The sequence below is a fragment of the Hemiscyllium ocellatum genome, chromosome 50 (genome assembly GCF_020745735.1).
Source record: "Hemiscyllium ocellatum isolate sHemOce1 chromosome 50, sHemOce1.pat.X.cur, whole genome shotgun sequence".
Lineage (NCBI taxonomy): Eukaryota > Metazoa > Chordata > Chondrichthyes > Orectolobiformes > Hemiscylliidae > Hemiscyllium > Hemiscyllium ocellatum.
This window is the reverse complement of record NC_083450.1, coordinates 10,677,859-10,696,337: the sequence shown is the minus strand read 5'-3', so window position 1 is coordinate 10,696,337 and position 18,479 is coordinate 10,677,859. Positions and strand designations below refer to the sequence as shown.

Genomic DNA, 18,479 nt, shown 5'->3' with positions numbered 1-18,479 from the left:
AATATAGTAATTACTTGTAAAACATATGCTCTGTGTATTAATTATTAAATCACAATTAGCTAAGAATCAAATATGTAATATTTGTAAATACATTCTCAATGTAGGTATATTGAATATACATGGTGTGTGTGTGTTTATGATATTGTTAGTGGTACTTACACAGTTTGATACGGATAAGACTTTTTCCACAGCATATTTGAGAAAAGGGAGGAAAATGTAGGATATAAATTTGGAAAGTACCGTAAGTTTGCGAATGGCACCAAAGTTGGTGGTATATTGGACCATGAAGAAGGTTATCAGAGAATACAGCTATATCACAATCACCTGGGCCAGTTGGGTAAGGAATTGCAGACGAAGTTTAATTTGGATTAATGTGATATGCCGTATTTTGGAAATCAAGCTGAGGTAGAACTGACAAAGTCAATGGTAAAGCCCTGAGTAGTGTTACAGAACAACTGATCGAGGGGTGCAGATTCATAGTTACCTTAGCGTGGAGTTACAGTTAGACAGGGTGTTGAAGAAACCTTTCAGTACGTTTGATTTCACTGGTTAGACATTGAGAAGAGAATTGGGACATTTTGTTGAAACTGCATATGGCATAAAAAAGGCTACATTTGGATTCCAGCATGCAGTTCTGATTTCCCTACTAATGAAAATTATTATTAATCAAGAAGCATTGCAGAAAAGATTTACTAGAATAATGTAGGACTGGAAACATTGCGTTATAATGAGACTGAATAGGTTGGGAGATTTTTGGGAGCATAGGGTTGACATCATAGAGGTCTATAAAATCCTAAGAAACTAAGCTAAGAGGGATAGCCAACAGCTTTTATTCATAGTCAGGGAGTTTAAACTGACCGATATAAGTTCAACGTGAGAGGTGAGAGATATGGAAGGGTCCAGGGTGGGCATTTCTTTTGACTCAGAGGACAGTGAGTGCCTGGAACAAGCTGGCAGAAGTAGTGGTGGAGGCGAGTCGAATTTCATCATTTAACAAACATTTGGGCAGGTACACAGCTGGGATTGAGTGGGAGGAGATGCATCAAATGCAGACAAATGGGACTAGTTCAACAGTGAAAAATCGGTAGCATGGACAAGCTGAGTCGCAAAGCCTGTTTCTATATCAGGAACATTTATGACTCTATGACTGTAATTCATGCACCCGGTACAAATGTGTGCTTCTAGGCTAAACGTGCAATTAATAATTGCTTTCTGCCATTGGTGTTGCCAGAATAGCCGAGATAGTAATCAATGGTAACTAATTATCAATTAGAATGAATAATTAATCGGAAAAGCATGCTTCTGTATTCACGTTTAATTGTAAGATAATTGCCAGCAGGACTTTCCTTTACAAAGAGAGCTTTTATTGAAATAAAGCAGAAAACAATAAACCAAAGAATTTCTGACTGCGTCAATTATCAAATCTTTGATAAGGATTCATTAATTTATAGCCAATGAGCTTCATAAACATAGTCAATGGAACGATCGATTGATTTTATTAAACATGGAATGAACACTTGACTAAGTATCTGTTATTTCATTTGTGTGCGCAGTGTTTGTCACAGTCTAATGTAACAAGCAATTCTAATGTTCTGGTGTATAATATATTATTGCCTTTATTTTGTACAGTAACCAACAGTAAATTTATTTCCGGTGCAAAAACTACAAACATTCTTGTACATACATGCTCTTATCATCGTAAACAATCAAGCAACTAATTTTTTACTCCAAATTGTAAATGATTGACTGTTTGTAATGGTGTGTATCGTAAGACTGTCAGCAAGAATCGAGTATTGCCGTCCAACTATACATGATAAATCAATTTTGAAATCAGTTACATTTGTATAAATGTTTACCAACAGCAAGAAAGAAACTACTATACTAAGTTAAAGCAGATATCTACTAATGCAGTAAAAATGTTTCAGTAACTTACAAACATGGAGATAGAATTTTAAATATTGTCACTGTCCGAACATAATGAAAAGGGTAACGATTGAAACTAAAGCAACATCAAACAAACAAAAACATACCAATAATCTGAGTTGTTCTTAAAATGATGCGAGTGGAGAATTGTTATCCAAGAAAAATAGGCAGATACCCAGCACCTTTTGATAATGTCAGGCTGGTGATACTTACTATGTCTTAACGTGCAAGCATATGCCTGGGTTTCCCAGCTTAGTTGAAAAACTACCCTTACATGTTTACATGAGCATGTATGCAATTTCCGACACAGAAACTCACATTTACTTGGTGATTTATGGAATAGCTACACTCTTTTGGCCGTGAAAATAAGCCGGTGTCCAACGAGGGAGAGTTGAAACTTGATGTGGAACAAGAGCAGATGCAAGAGGAATGGAGCAGGAAGTATGTTCGTTTAGAGTGATTAAATGTTGAAATAGAACAAAAATGGAAACTACATGTTGATTGATTGATATTTGCAAATACATGTGTAGGTGGATACTTAGCATGTAAACAGGAAAACCACAGATTAAACCAACAATTCTGTAGTTTCCATCTGACTATTTTTAATTGCAGCACAAAATTTCCACAGCTGTAGTTGACTTTCTGATACCTCAAGGTTTAGCTTCACAAGTAACTTAAGTTAGTATAAGTCTCACAGTGAAAACTTCGCTCATGGCAATGAACATCGTACCTCTGTGTACTCTTCTCAATCTTTTGTCAGGTTCGACATTCTTATTTCTATTTTGCGGGGTAAGATCAATGAGAAATCCAATGAAGTGAAATATTAAGTGGCTGCATACTATAACATTCTTCCTCTTTATCTTTCTTTTTTTGTTTCTTTCATTCATTATTTCTTCTTTTCTTTATTGTTTCCTCTTTCTTCTTTATTTTCTTTCTTTCTTCCAGTCTTTCTGTCTTCCCTCCATCTTTCCTCCTTCTTTTCTTCCTTCTTGTCTTCCTTCCTATCGTTCTTTCTTTCTTTCTTCCTTCCTTTCCTACTTTCGTTCTTTCAGTTTTCCTTTCTTCTATTCCTTCTGTCCTCATTTCTTCCTTCCTTCATTTCTTCCTTCCTTTCCTTCTTTCTTCCTTCCTTTTTCCTTTATCGCTCCTTTTTTTCTCCTTCTTTCTTTCTTTCTTTCTTTCTTTTTCAGTCAAAGCAGACTTCTTCTAAAATGTCCGGTTTTTATAGCTGTCATCCCTCAGACAGCGCCTCTGCAGAATCCACCACTTCAGAATGTCTCGGTTGGCAGCACTGTTCGGATGAATTGTCACACTGGCTGGTATGCGGTGGGAGGTGTTCACTGGTATAAACAGAAAGAGCGAGAAAATCTGCAACTCGTTTACATCGTGAAGACATACTCTCATCCAGCTGGTAGATTTTCTGGTGAAGTTAATGACAATATGACTATTTATACTCTTGTGATTCGCAATGTCCAGAGAAATGATTCTGGTGTGTATGTCTGTGCTGGTAGGAAATCGCACCTTCACTCCTTCACATTCAGAAAGGAATTGAGATTGTTCATAGGAGGTAAGAACAAAGATTTACAGAAATCACTGTCAATGTACAGCAATTTTGAACAATAATTTAATGTTATATCCCAATCTCATCAGGCTCTCCAACCGTAATTCTCTTATCGCCACCGCTGAATAAAATGTTTTCTATGGAAACTGCCCAATTGATATGTTTAGTGAGCAATGTCATCTCTGATACCATTCCCATCGACTGGAATATTTCCACTAGGAATGCCGAGAATTGGACAGATTCTGTGACAGTAGACTCTGCCGGTGCTAATAACATCAGAAGTCATATCAGAATCCCGGCAGAAGTTTGGAAAAAGAACTTTGTTTGCGCTTGCTCGGTTCAACTCAACTCAACTACCATTCTTGTCAGTGAAAGTGTTTCATATCACAGAGGTAAATATTGACTATATCAGTTCACGCTTATGTTTAGTGCTAATATGTGACTTCATTGTGAGCAAGATGTTCATTTACCTTCAAAGTTCATCCCATTCTTTGCATGAACGTTTGGATACTTACTTCTTCCAAAACACTCAATGTTGTGCTGTTTAACATTCTGTATGTTTATCGGTTGAAGCAGACTATTTCTGTATAGGGGTAGTATTATATTAGTGTAATGCATATAGGAGTCTATATTTGTGCTGATTAAAGTGGGAAAATAATCACCTAACTCTAATTTGCTAATTTCCCTCTTCATTCATTTGAAGTGTTCTCCGTTTTTCATTCAGTCACATTCTGGAAAGACATTATTCAACAGATTGGTGATTAAAATTCAAAGTTAAAAACAGCGTTTCTCTGAAGAATCTGCCCAAATGTCTTATTGATTAAATAATCAACATATGCATCTGTCCTCACATTCCTTTCTCCCACGCAGGTTTAAGAATGCTCTATGCAACATCTCCATTTCGTACATCAAACCCATGTCGGCTCATTGTGCTTCAAGTTTGAATAAAACTATGTTCCCCTCATGAACACCATCATTTCTCTGTTTTGTAATTCCGTGCTTGCGTAAAATTTCAGTGTTTCGGTTATTACTTTTTGATCTAATGTTTCTTCTTAGTTTAATTTTTGCGCACGTAGCAACAAATAACTCTTTTTGTCTATAAGTTGAAATACTGTTTGCGTCAAGATTGCTTGTAGTCTCCTTAATCAATTTTTGAATAAACTATCAATATTATGTCCAACAAATTATCATTCTCAATCACAATGCAAGTGGTGAAAATGTATAAATTGTTACGTGTTAGTTAAGGACCAAAGTAAGGACTTTTACACAGTATTTGTGCAACATAGTCACTTGAAGAGTGAAAAGTACAGAAGAGATTTAACGTGCATCGAATTCCAAAAAGATCGGGGTCACTTGTCTTTCAAGATGCTTCAAGTAACACAAAAAGTTGTATGAAGCATGTAATATAAAATCCAGAATGCAAACATCCACTATAAATGATTAAATACAAAATGCTTCATTGATAGAAGTATTGAGATATAACTTTAAATATTATATTATTTACTCATGATGTGGGGCAAGACTGACATTGATATAGAGTTCCCAATTTTTTTTCTTGAATTGGTCTTGGTGTGTCCCCGTTAGCTGTCTGCAAGTGAAGTATGGTTAGTTTGTGGATAATTAATAGTATCTCTGCCTTGTTCAGGGGAACCTGAATTCCCTTGTCTTTTAATGTTTTATGGGAGCTCATCGGTACTGATCCTCCTTCTTCTGGCGTTTACTGTCTTCGTGGCCTGGAACTGCAGGAATTTTAACTCAGGTAGGAACTGCCCTTTCGTCTTGTGCATTCATCTCTCTATCCCAGAATCGATCTATTCTAAATAATCAGCTGACTTTTATTTTTCATCAGGAAACTGGAACACGGATAAGAAATCCACAGATTTTAGACCACATGATCCAAAGCCAGAGGTAAATGTATGAAAATTATTTTCTTCACTCCTACTCTCAATATATTCTTTACTTTCACTGGTTTTCTGTAAGACTTAAGTGAAATTATTTTGGCCAGAAATATATACTGAGCAATTACTTGTGATCAATCCAACTTGGAACAGTTTACCATTGCTGGAGAAATGAATACAACTAAAAACTGAATTTGGATATTATGTGTGTGTGTGTGTGTGTGTGTGTGTGTGTGTGTGTGTGTGTGTGTGTGTGTGTGTGTGTGTGTGTGTGTGTATTCAGAATGCATCATTAATGCGATATTGACGGGATAAATATGTTCATATTGTAAAAATATTTCATCCAAATTTGATGAATCCTCTTAGATATAAGGAAGACATATCTCATTCTATGTTCGACAGGACAATGTTTGCAAGGATACATTGTTCTCTTGCACAAACTATCATTTTCATGTAATGCTCCTTTCGTTTCTCTCTTCATTTCTCATTCTGTGTTTCTACTAATTTCTCTGTCTCGTCAAATTTAATCATTAGATTATTTACTTCAGTTGTGGCTGACACCAGCAGACTGGCATTGTGCTGTTCTGGCCGTCTGAGAAGGGAACACAGGCACAAAATAAAGTAAAGCTTTTTACAAGTGACACATATAGGGGATCGATGTATCGAATCTTCTCTCCCACTTCTTTCTTCTTTGTTGATGCCAATGCTCAATTTGGGAGATCATTATGGTCACAAGGAGATAGAGATTGGTATAATCTAACTGAAGGAATTGGGGTGGGATCACCTAAAAAGTTGGATTTGTTATGCACTGTTCCTATGTCTTTTTGATTGTAACGGTTTCTAATTCCTTCTATAGACCCTCTACGCTGATTTGGCGTATAATGAAGACCTGATACTTTGATAGGACCAGCATTCATGAATTTAAGAGTATGCCCCGCGTTTTTCTCATTGCAAGATCAATAAGAAACGTTCTTCAGTCGGAATTGACCGAAATTTCCTCTGATTTGTGCTGTGCATATGTATGTTAAGAGCCATTCTCATAGAAATGGAAATTTAATTCAAAATAGCATCGGGCACATGAACACTGTTACCCCAGATGAAGATGTCGTTCTCACTGATCAATGTAATTTTCAATTGTCGCTGATGAATTCCCATTTTGAAGTGGATTGCTCCAAACAGAAGTGATTCAACCGCTACTGAGAACAGATTATTGTTATTGCTATTCTTACAAGTATGTGTATATTTCTGATAAAGCCTATATTCATAAAGAATCTGAAATGATTATTTAGAATGCGATACCAATTTTCCCTTGTATATGCTGTCGATTTTGTAATTGCAGAATATCAAAGAGTTCTTAAAGATGATGTTAACTATATTGATTTAGTGGCATGGGAAAAAAAAAACTTCATGTTCATCAGTTATTTTGACAAGAAGCTTAGATTCAAAAGTCTACTTCCATTTAATGTAATTTATTGTTATCACCCCAGTACAGTGAAAGGTTTTGTTTTGTGATTCATGCAGGCAGATCGTAACACATAAGGCATACAGATCATGGGTGTTTATAGCCTTAGAGTTGAGCTTGAAAAGTGCAGACGTTTGGTAAAAATGTGAGGAACAGATCAGCTGTAGACAGCTCACAAATGGCCGACCGATATCAAAGTCATCTCTTCGTCTCCTTGGAACCTGTTAGATTTTTCCTGTGAATGCCAATTTGGGTTATGGATATTTCTTTTAAATGACTTTTATGATCTCATCAATGCCTAATAAAGTAACAACTATGCTAAATGACTGTAGAGTACCTCGTCCGCTCTGTCCACTCAATTCCCCTTTTTGTTTGGTCGGTTTAGTCGTATCATGTTATGTAGCTTATCTAGCGACTTCACTTGTGGAGAATGGCAGCGGGGTATAAGACTCGTTGAATTTGGCGGACACTTAGATGAATAAGTACGACGCAATGGCTGAAGGCCTTACTGAGACTTTGGTGAAGCTGTCCATGTCCAGTGCGCTAACCGAAGGCGATGTTGAGGACTGGCATGGACAACATTTGGATCTGCGCTTTCATGGTCCAGGGTGTTCAGTGGCAGTAATCCCAAGAGCAAGACGAACGCATCGATGGAACGTTTCCAAACATCTACAGCAATGACAAGAGCAGTAGGAATTGAGTAAGTGCGAGGCAAAATTTGCTAAACTGGAGCATTTTGAACTCGCTTCAGGCCATTAGTCCCAGCATTGCCAAGCACTTAAGAAGGACAATGATAAAATCGTTTCCTTTTTTTTACAGTATATGACTGTAATGCTTCACTTTGAAATTTGTTCCTTATTTGGACAAGAGCAGTGAAAATAAACTAAACATACGCTCCTTTTTTCGAGATGCTATGTTAGAGGAGTTGAAAATTTCACTTTCTAAATTATTGAGGACTCATGGGGAAGATCAGAGACTTAACCCTGCAGATTAGCAACATAAATGGCAGATGATTGTGATTTAGCTCCTAAATCAAAGGTTGCTTTCCAACATAATTTTCAATCTGTTAGAGACAGAAATTGTGGAAAACAAACATACTCAGGTAGTTATTGAAAGTCGGTTTCATTGACGACAGTAAAGTCAATAAAGGTAGTAAAGATACTAAAAAGGAAAGCCATGAGGAGGGAGAGGTAAAAAAAAGTCAGGTGTTTTGACTATAACAAAGCAGTACACATGAAGTTGCCATGTTGATCGTTTGAAAAGAAAACAGTGAAAACAGATGTGGTTAAACAGGATAATCCAGTGGGATTTATTGAATTTGTAAACTATATACGAGTGCAAGATAGAAAACTGCAAAATGAAGTTTAGGGTTTGGTTTGTAAGAAATTACCAGATTTCCTTAGAATATATATCTGTGTAGGAAAGATTTACTCATAGGTAAGAAGAACAGTAGGTAACGAAATTAACATTTTAAGAAATATATGAGCAAATCAATCTTTCACTGTGAGAAATGAAGAAAGAGGATCGTTAGAAAAGGTGGGACTATGTGAAGAAGAAGTGTTCCATTAAATAAGGTGATGCTGGAGAGTCTGGTGAAAAGTACTGAATTGATTGTCGGAGTAGTAGAGAAATTCTCAGTTGCAGAGATACTATCGCCTTGGGAAAGAACTTACTGGAGCACGACTGGGAGTAAAGCCTACTTTATTTCAAAAACGAGTAAGAAATCAGGCCACTAAGCTGTTAAATGAAATACATCATGTGAGTTTAACTTATTGCATCGTAACAAGGCCGCAACACCACAGGTTGAATTTGGAGGAAAAATCGAAGTATAAAGATAAGTAATTTGAAGTTCGATTATCGAAATTACATTTGATCAAATGGTTGAGAAACAAAAGCAATCGCATGTGATGGACTAAGCAGGTATTTTTATAATTCAGAGAGATCAGTTGAAGTACAATAAGAAGATGAAAATCTATCTCAGTTGTACCAAAAAGCGTACAAAGAAAATGAATTTGAGTTCATCCTAGAATGTTAATATCTAAAAATGAAGTCTTAACGAGAAAAGGGAGATCATTGCATATTTAGGCTGATGGAAACTGGGCAAATTGTATTACTGGTGGGTCAGATAAAGAACATGTTGTGGTAGCATGCGAGGTATCAATGTAAGGCAGACTTGAGGCAAAACGCCAGAACATTTTTAATTGGCTTGAAATACACAGAGATGCAATTCAGTTTTGCAGACCATTTCGCACATAAAACGTAACGGGAAAACCTTTGACAGTGATAAAATCCGAACCGTTAATGCTTATTCCACCTTTTGAGCAATATTTTGCAAGAGTTCGGGATCCCTCCTGAAGACAAAGACTGTGAATCAATATTGGTTGACCATAATCGATGAGACATCTCGATGTCTGTAGGCCATTCTGTTACGTAATATCAAGTTATTCCTTGCACAACCTACAATTAAAGCAGCACTCCCTCAAAATGTTCAATTCATCCTCAGGAATATCTCTTATCTTAATTAACCAACAGTGACTCAAACATGTTGTGTCACACTTTCCAAAACTTAAATGTATGGAACTTGTCACTATTAAGTACTATAAATATTCTAGGTATGGAATTGAAAACCCGTTCATAAAAGTTTGGATTTTTATTTCAAAGTGTGCAAGCATCCCTCTATAGGGATGTAGTTGAAGTAACATCAAATTTCGAATTACCCTCTTATGGACCAATATAACGTCTGCCCTTGCAACATTTCAGCAAATATTTCCATATTGTCGTGCTTCCAAATCATTTTCTTTTTGTTTTAAATTTCCTTATAAGGTCGCAAAAATACTCTAGAGAAACATAAATGCGAAATGTTTACTATATTTGCAACACTTCATAACACAATTTACAAATTCAATAAGACAAGACTAGAAACAAGTTGTTTTCACTTCTCGAAGAATTTGTAACTGCAGTTTGGATGTAATCAAGTATCATAATGGCCGCGTAAGAGTACCAGTACTCAATCTAACATAATGTTAAAAAATAATGACACGGACTAATGGATCAAACAGAATACTCATGAGAACAAGAGAAGAAATTCTATGCTGTGACTCTTTTATGTTTCTGCAACTGAAGTAACTTCTTCAATAGTCTAATTAACTGATTGAACTTAATTGAATCATCACTACATCGTGCCACAGTTCAGGAATATCATGTGTGTGACCAGATATGTTGTCATATCTTTTTAACAACTGATTGAAGCACTTTTCCTGTGATGGAAGCTGAGCTAAATTGCCCATAATTTCCAATTAGGTACCTCTCTACCTTTTGAATACAGATATCTGCTATGTTGCAATTTGATAGAAACTTTCCTAATCCATGTGTGGTTTGGAAAATTAACATGTGCATACTCTTGCCACACAGAGAAAGGCAGGTGAACCATATCAGACTTTCCACCTCTGTGTTTTCACCACAGTAAAATTTAAAACGTCCAAGACCCTCACAATTTACTTCAATGGTTATGAGTGAAACTTTTTGAGCGACCCATTCCAGACCTTCAAGTAAGGAATTCTAGACACGGGGTTTGTAGCTTGAATATTAAGCACCAATTTATTTGGAACACATTGCGAATGCACGTATATTTTATCACCTATTTGTTGACTATAGCTTCACCTTCAACACCACCATTACAACAAAACTCATCTCGAAACACCATGATCTCGGACTCTGCACACACCTCCCCACCCCACCCCTCAGCAACTGGAAATTTGATTTCTTGACACTGACCATAATTAGGAAGGATAGGCAACAATACCTAATCCAAAATAATCTTCAACACTGATACCCCACATGGCTGTTTCCTCAACTCCTTACTAAATTTCTTATACACTCACGACAGTGTGGTCAAATTCAGCTCTCATAACACCACCTTAGTTGGTCAGATCTCAAACGATACAGAGTGCAGGAAAGGGACAGAAAGCTTCGTGGCATGGTGTTGTTGGGGAGAAATTCCCAAGAGCAGCCTTGTATTCAGAAGTCCAATTGATTTTTATTCAAGTGCTTTGCCACACTAATGGGATCAACCAGAGAAAACTCCGAATCTGGCCTATATGTTGGGGCTGATGGTCGTCCTAATATTCATTTCAGATTTGAAGCGAAGTCAATGATGCTCTGTTTTCTCCCGGGGATATAGCATTTTCATACGTTCTGCGCGATAGTAATTGCAAGCAAGATTGCCATTGTTCCTTTCTCGTTCGTGTGGGCACCCAATCTGGGAAATACTAGATTTGTGGGCGGCACGGTGGCACAGTGGTTAGCACTGCTGCCTCACAGCGCATGGAAGACCCGGGTTCAATTCCCGACTCAGGCGACTGACTGTGTGGAGTTTGCACGTTCTCCCCGTGTCTGCGTGGGTTTCCTCCGGGTGCTCCGGTTTCCTCCCACAGTCCAAAGATGTGCGGGTCAGGTGAATTGGCCGTTCTAAATTGCCCGTAGTGGTAAGGGGTAAGGGATAATGTAGGGGTATGGGTGGGTTGCGCTTCGGCGGGTCGGTGTGGACTTGTTGTGCCGAAGGGCCTGTTTCCACACTGTAAGTAATCTAATCTAATCTAATCAATGATCGGCACCTCTATGGACAATCCTAGGTTCCCCATGATCTCATCATGTTTACTAGGGATTGTAATCATGAGGCCTAAGAGTTACAGTATATCCCATTCATTCATACAATTTAATGCTTTTATTCTCCTGAACATTTCCCAGACTTGCTTATCTCTAAGGACGGTTCAAATTTTGTTTTTCATTTTATCATTGCTATCCCTGTCAAATTCTGTTACTCATTTTATACTTCCCACTGCCCTAATCAAAGGAAATTCTAAAGGAAGTTAGCTCCTACTGCAATTGCAATAAGATTCTCAACTTGAATTATTCTTTATAGATAATTATATGTAGAGTTTTAAGATTACCTCTGCTATTAGTATTCTATAGCTAGTGAATCGTGAGCGTTTTCTTACTCATCTGGCATTGAAGACTCAGATACAACACTGCTGCTCCAGTGTGTGTGTGTATTTTAACTCATTGTACTCACAGACTATGTTCTCGGATGAACTTTAGTGGTCCTTCATTGATTAACACTTTAACATAATAAGACAGCAATCTTGGCATTAAACTCAATTACTTTCTCACCTCAATGAACTTGTTTGATGTTCTAGATTTTTACGAGTCATATTGTCACCGTTATCATCTGTGTGTCTAATTATGTGATCCTATTTTTCTCTTTAATTCTTGCTACAAACTTCAGGCTGTCTGTTCTTCGGCTTCTTTTTTAAATCAAATTGTCTCCTACAGATTTCTGCAATTGCTGCTTGTGAAGAACTCCTTCTATAATAATTTGTAAGAATCTTTCTTCAAAGCAGACGTTGTGACCTTCCGTCGTTGCGTTTCCAAAGGTACCGTTCTGCTAGCTTACAGCATAACTTTAATGTTGGTCAGGCAAGCAATTTTTCTTACTGAGCAATATTTATGCCAACAAGTGTATGTATTGTGCCACTCTGTTCAGGGGCTACCTCAACATTGTAAAGGCAACACACTTTACCTCAAAGTAGCAAAACGAATAAGCTAACCAGCGATTTCGGCCTGTGAATGAAGGAGACCTCCTTTCTAGTTCAGCGAATCTGAGGCCACGACGATCGAGAGCTTCAAATTCCTCGGAGTAAATATCGCCAACAATGCATGTTAATTCATAGACGTCGACACTATAGTCACGAAAACACATCAACTCTGCTATTTCTTCAGAAGGCTTGGGGAATTCAGCATTTTCACAGTGACTTAATTTTTATGGGTGCACAATGGAAAGCATCCTATCCAGATGCATCACAGCTGAGCATGGCAACTGCTCTGAACAAGAAATTACTTTAAAGCCAACCTTCTTTTTACTGGCTGCATCTACATTTCTCACTGCCTCTGCAAAGCATCCGACATAATAAAAGACTCCTCCCACCATGGCAATTTTCTGTTGCACCTTATTGTTGAAAACACATATCAACAAATTCAAGAACATCTTCTCCGCTGATATCCGACTTGTGAATGGAACACTCATGCATTAGAGTTGATCTTCCTCTTCACCTTCGCTGTAGCAGTAACACTATAGTGTGCATTCTGTTTTGTTACCAGTAATATGTAACTTTTGATTTTGTTCTCGCTAGTACACAAAACGATACTTTTCGTTGCATCTAACTTCAGGCAAGAATAAAAAGCAAACGTACTTAGGTAGAACAAAATTAAAGAATTAAGGAAAGTAATTCATTCATTTGATGTAAAACAAATAAGTTTTGTTTCCAGTCCCAATCACGCAAAGGACATAAAGACAAACTAACACCGTGAAAGCACAAGCAGAAGAAAATAACAAAACGGACTTGATTACTTAAGTGGTTTACATCAAGCAATGTTCAAAACACATCTTTTTCGAAGATGTTCAGGCCCAGATTTTCAGTTCACTCCGAGGAAGTGAAGGGTAATTATTACCTAATTTCTACTCTCTGAATAGCCAGCAGCTATTATTCGGGGGGTGGTGGGTGCGTGGGAGGTGGTGGAGTGTGGGGCGGTATCGGAGAGGGAGCTTTTGACCTCACATGCTGCAGCCGCAACAGCAAAACTCCTTCTCACAGAAAATGCACTTAACTTATCAAATCAAGCTCTGGCCTCTCCATTGCAGAATGACGATCTCCCAATAAGTTGCCAGTTAACGTTCAACATTTATCACCTGCTTGAACATAATGCTTCTCTCAGAATATCTGGAACCAATTCCACCGTAATGACGTTGATCATCGCCAATCAATTGCTATCTGGGAAAACATGCTGGTCTTCCCTGATGTCGAAGAGTCTGTGTTACCTTTTAGGTAAGAGTCAATAGCAATTAATTTCAAGGCCTGGACTCGCAAGCAAACAACAGCTTGCTTGGCTTGTTGTATTTTTAAAAAAAATCTGCTATCCACAATGGAAAGATTCATGAAGTGAACAAAAGCATTGAAAATGCAACGAAGATTCTAACAGCACCTGTTATGGACTGGACCAAATCCCTTTCTAAGAAAACACAGAAATAAACCAGATGTTAAATTTTCTCTTAATGCATTTAAAGGCAAGTGTATGGTGCTTTGTCCCGAATATAATTCGTTTATTTACACTACATAGTTTCAAGCAAAATACAATTTATTTTTACGAAATACTCAACATGAAAACTAAAGCCAGAAGAATTGGTTTAACTTTATATTATAATAGATTATTTAACGATGAACAGCAACTATTCTGCTATCTTAACATCCTTTCAACACATCCTGGAGCACAGACAAATTCAGTAAAAATAGATTGCCTCATATCCAATTCTTCCAGTTTTTGGCGCTTACATGGAGATGAGTAGAAGCTTCCAACTCCAGCCGCAATACCCCAACAACTACTTAAAGATAAACGAAATTCCTGATTCTGTGGGATCCTGACTCGGCAGATGCATGCTGCTTCTATTGTTACAACAGTTTTGAAAATTTTATTTACTTTTTGGCATGGATCAGACCGCTCGCCACGTTTGTCTCAACCTTTCCTCGTGAAATCTACATAGCATCATCACACATCCACACGTAAAAATGAACCACAGAAATAAAAAGAAGCTTTCCTTTTGGAAACAATTTCACCTTACATAATTAGTGCACTAAAATGCTTGTACATTGCGTTAAATCTAAAAATGCTAACATTCAATACGACAGGGAGAAAGTGAGGACTGCATATGCTGGAGATCAGAGCTGGAAAATGTGTTGCTGGAGAAGCGCAGCAGGTCAGGTAGCATCCAAGGAGGAGGTGAATCGACGTTTCGGGCATAAGCTCTGTCCTGAAGAAGGGCTTATGGCCGAAAAGTCGATTCTCCTGCTCCTTGGATGCTGCCTGACCTGCTGCGCTTTTCCAGCAACACATTTTTCAGATTCAATACGGCAGTCCACTTCATTCTGTTTCTTCTGCCAATGAACACCTTTGTGTTCCTTCATCACAGATGAGACAACACATGGGAAATTATGTTCTCATTTCATACCATTGTGTAATTTTCAAATTAAATGGCTGCAACCATTAAATCCATCGAAACAGTCAGATATTTTTTATCTTGTTTTACCCCAAAAGTGTTAAGGGGTTGAAATCATTATGTACAATTGTTTCAGATACATTATTGGTTACATAATGAAATGTTGCAATGCCAAGACCAAACTCAAGGTCTCCTTCTTAACTGTGTAATTTTTCGGGTGACGACTATTTAACATTCATGTACAAAGCACTCTATATGTATCGAACTTCCCATCGTCCTCTTGTAATTCTACAACTCCAAAACACACATCACTAACACTGATGGTCACCTCGAATGACATTGTGGTTGCTCACAATATAGCAGTGGTCACCACGACATTTGGATTGTCAAATGCCTTTTGACACTTCCACCTACTGAAAGGTTATGCACTTCTTCAACAAATCAGTATGGACTTCGACAAGATTCCCCATAGGAGACTGATCAGAACTGGCTCAAAGGTAGAAGACTGGGTGGTGGTGCAGGATTGTTTTTGAGACTGGAGGCCTATGACCACGGAGTGTCACAAGGATCGGTGCTGGGTCCACTACTTTTCATCATTTATATAAATGATTGTGATGTGAGCTTAAGCGGGAAAATGAGTAAGTTTGCAGATGACACTAAAATTGGAGCTGAAGTGGACAACGAAAATGTTACCTCAGATTGCTACGGGACTTTGATTAGATGGGCCAATGGGCCGAGAAGTGGCAGATAGAGTTTAATTTACTTAAATGTGAGGTGGGAAAGCAAATCTTAGCAGGACTTATACAATTAATGGTAAGGTTCAAGGGAGTGTTGTTGAACAAAGAGACCTTGGAGTGCAGGTTCATAGTGCCTTGAAAATGGAGTTGCAGGCAGATAGAATAGTAAAGAAGGCGATTGGTATGCTTTCCTTTATTGGTCAGAGTATGAAGCAAATGAGTTGGGAGGTCATGTTGCGTCTGTACAGGACATTGGTTAGGCCACTGTTGGAATATTGCGTGCAATTCTTGTCTCCTTCCTATCGGAATAATGTTGTGAAACTTGAAAGGATTCAGAAGAGTTTACAAGGATTTTGCCAGGATTGGATTATTTGAGCTACATGTAGAGATTGAATAGGCAGGGGCTCTTTTCCCTGGAGCGTCGGAGGTTGAGTGGTGACCTTCTAGGGTTTCATAAAATCATGAGAGGCATGGATAGGATAAATAGACATAGTCTTTTCCGTGGAGTGGGGGAACCCAGAAATAGAGGACATAGGCTTAGGGTGAGGGGGAAAGATGTAAAAGAGACCTAAGGGGCAACACTTTCATGCAGAGGATAGCATGTGCATGGAATGAGAAGCTGGAGGAAGTACTGGAGTCGAGAACAATTGCAATATTTAAAAGGCATTTGGATAGGTATGCAAATAGGAAGCGTTTGGAGGGATATAGGCCAGGTGCTTGCAGGTAGGACCAGATTGCTTTGGGACATCTGGTCGGCTTCGACGAGTCGGACCGAAGGGTCTGTTTCCATGCTGTTCATCTCCATAACTTCATGACTCGATAGATCAGTCAATGAAGCAACCACACTGCTAAACTTCGTTATGAATTTCGAATAAAAAACACTCAGTCTCAATAATCGTAGTACTCCCTTGTTTGGTTATTGTAAGGGAGACTCCACAATAAGCTACTCTTTGTCTGAACAACACGTGCGGTCCACCAGTTCGCGTCCAATGACATGGTCCGGGAACAACACATAGGGTTTTGTGTACTCACTCTTCGCCAGATTTATCCCTGGCTCCAGATGAACTCATGCACCAAAATCTGCTTCGACATCTGATAAAAAAAATCATCAGTTCGTCTCTGTACATCAAACAATTCGCTAATATTGGCGTGACTGTTTTGGATAGAGTTTGGAATGCAGTTGCATCTTCTGCACACTGAAAGGCATGACTGTAAATGTTAAAGTCCATTTGGTGTTATAAAAGCTGAAGTTTCCTTGGCACTTCCAGTAAACGTAGCTGTCAGCATCCTGCAAAAGAGTCCAACGTTGGAATGTCGATTGCTTGCCCCAACTTCTCAATATCGTCTTCTAAAAAGGAAATAGGACATGAATCAAATTTTGCAACTGAATTATCATTGCGGAAGCCCACACGCAATTGTCAGCTACCATTTTCTGGCAGCATTATAATGGATGAGCTCCATTTGACTGCAACTCACTTCGACTATGTCATCTTTGAACATGTTTTCAATCTCTTTTTGAAACCACCAATTTTAGCGGGTTGAGTCCATAAGGACGTTGTTTAATGGTAAAGGCATATCCTATTTCTACATCATGCCAAAACTTGTAAGGACTTCCCACCTAATTCTCACATATCTCTACAATTGATTGTTATGACACCTTCGGTTCATTTCGATTTTTCTCTGGTGGTAACACTATTTAAAATTTTTTCCTCATTGTCCATTTGGAATTGAGTCATAGCCAAATCATAATCAGTTGAACTCTCTGTTTCAAAGAATAATTCTCCTTTTGCTTTCATTTCTAACAAAACACCTTTTGAGCATATTCATCCCATTCGATTTTCTTTTGATTTGATGAGGTCCACTAACTTGCTTTTAATGTTTCACCTGCGATTGGTTCTAATACCAATACTTCTCTCCTCCATCAAAACTAAATTTTTGATTGCTTGCCTCCTTTCTCATCACATGGCGTGTTGCTTTCAAATTTTGTCTAGCTAATTTACCCACTCTATTAAATCTTTGCCCAAACTTTGGCGCATAATCAAAATCTCTGGACTATATACTCTGAATTATCAATTTTTCCGTCATTAATTTCAGAGATCGTCACATCTCTGACAGCTATTTCACTTGAGCCAATCCATTATGTGCATTCCCATGTGCAAAAAGTACAATAGGAGTTCCTTTATGCCAAGCCATTAGTAGTCATGACCATAAGCTCTGAACATGGCTTTTAAAGTTTGCTCGCCATTCTAATGCTGGTTATGATTCTGGATTGTATATAGTTTTGTATACAACACTTTATTTCTAAGCTACCCACAACTTCCTTGAATAATTTTCATGCAAAACTTGAATATATATCTATGGTTAAGCTGCACCTGGTTAAAAAAAAAAGAGTGTCTCTTCTACACTCCTTTTCACTGTAGTAATACGGAATGAAATGGCTTCTGGATATCTTGTAGAGAGATCCATTATGATCACCAAATGCAGATTCTCACAATTTATTTTAGGAAAGTGTCTTACATGATCAATTATACTCTTGTAAAAACTTTCCTGAAGAAGTGGAAGATAAGCTTTAACTGTGCTGAATTTATCATTACCAAAGACTTTCCTCTGCGCTGACATGTTCAGAAAAATTGAAATACATCACTGTACAGTTCAGGCGAGTTAAAATTATTTTGTACTTTGACTTGAGCTCGTCACATCCAAATGACCACCTATTGGTAACTCGTGTTGTCCGCAACACTTCATCTCCATAACTGCTTTTGTCTGACTCTCCAATGTCACCTTACATAATTCAACACGAATTACACAAATTATCCCCTTGTACTGGCAGTACTTCTTCTGAACTGCATAC

The 18,479-nt window shown here is 38.0% G+C and overlaps 1 protein-coding gene across 1 annotated transcript; it reads left to right on the top strand.

Annotated features, from left to right (window-relative positions):
• The first annotated feature begins 253 nt into the window (after positions 1-253).
• On the top strand, positions 254-6,548 carry LOC132805552 (vascular cell adhesion protein 1-like). The gene is made up of 7 exons (XM_060820662.1): positions 254-337; positions 2,267-2,364; positions 3,114-3,490; positions 3,574-3,876; positions 5,130-5,243; positions 5,334-5,392; positions 6,239-6,548. The coding sequence occupies exons 1-7, from the start codon at positions 254-256 to the stop codon at positions 6,281-6,283; spliced, it is 1,080 nt and encodes a 359-aa protein (XP_060676645.1). The 3' UTR covers positions 6,284-6,548.
• The last annotated feature ends 11,931 nt before the right edge of the window (positions 6,549-18,479 follow it).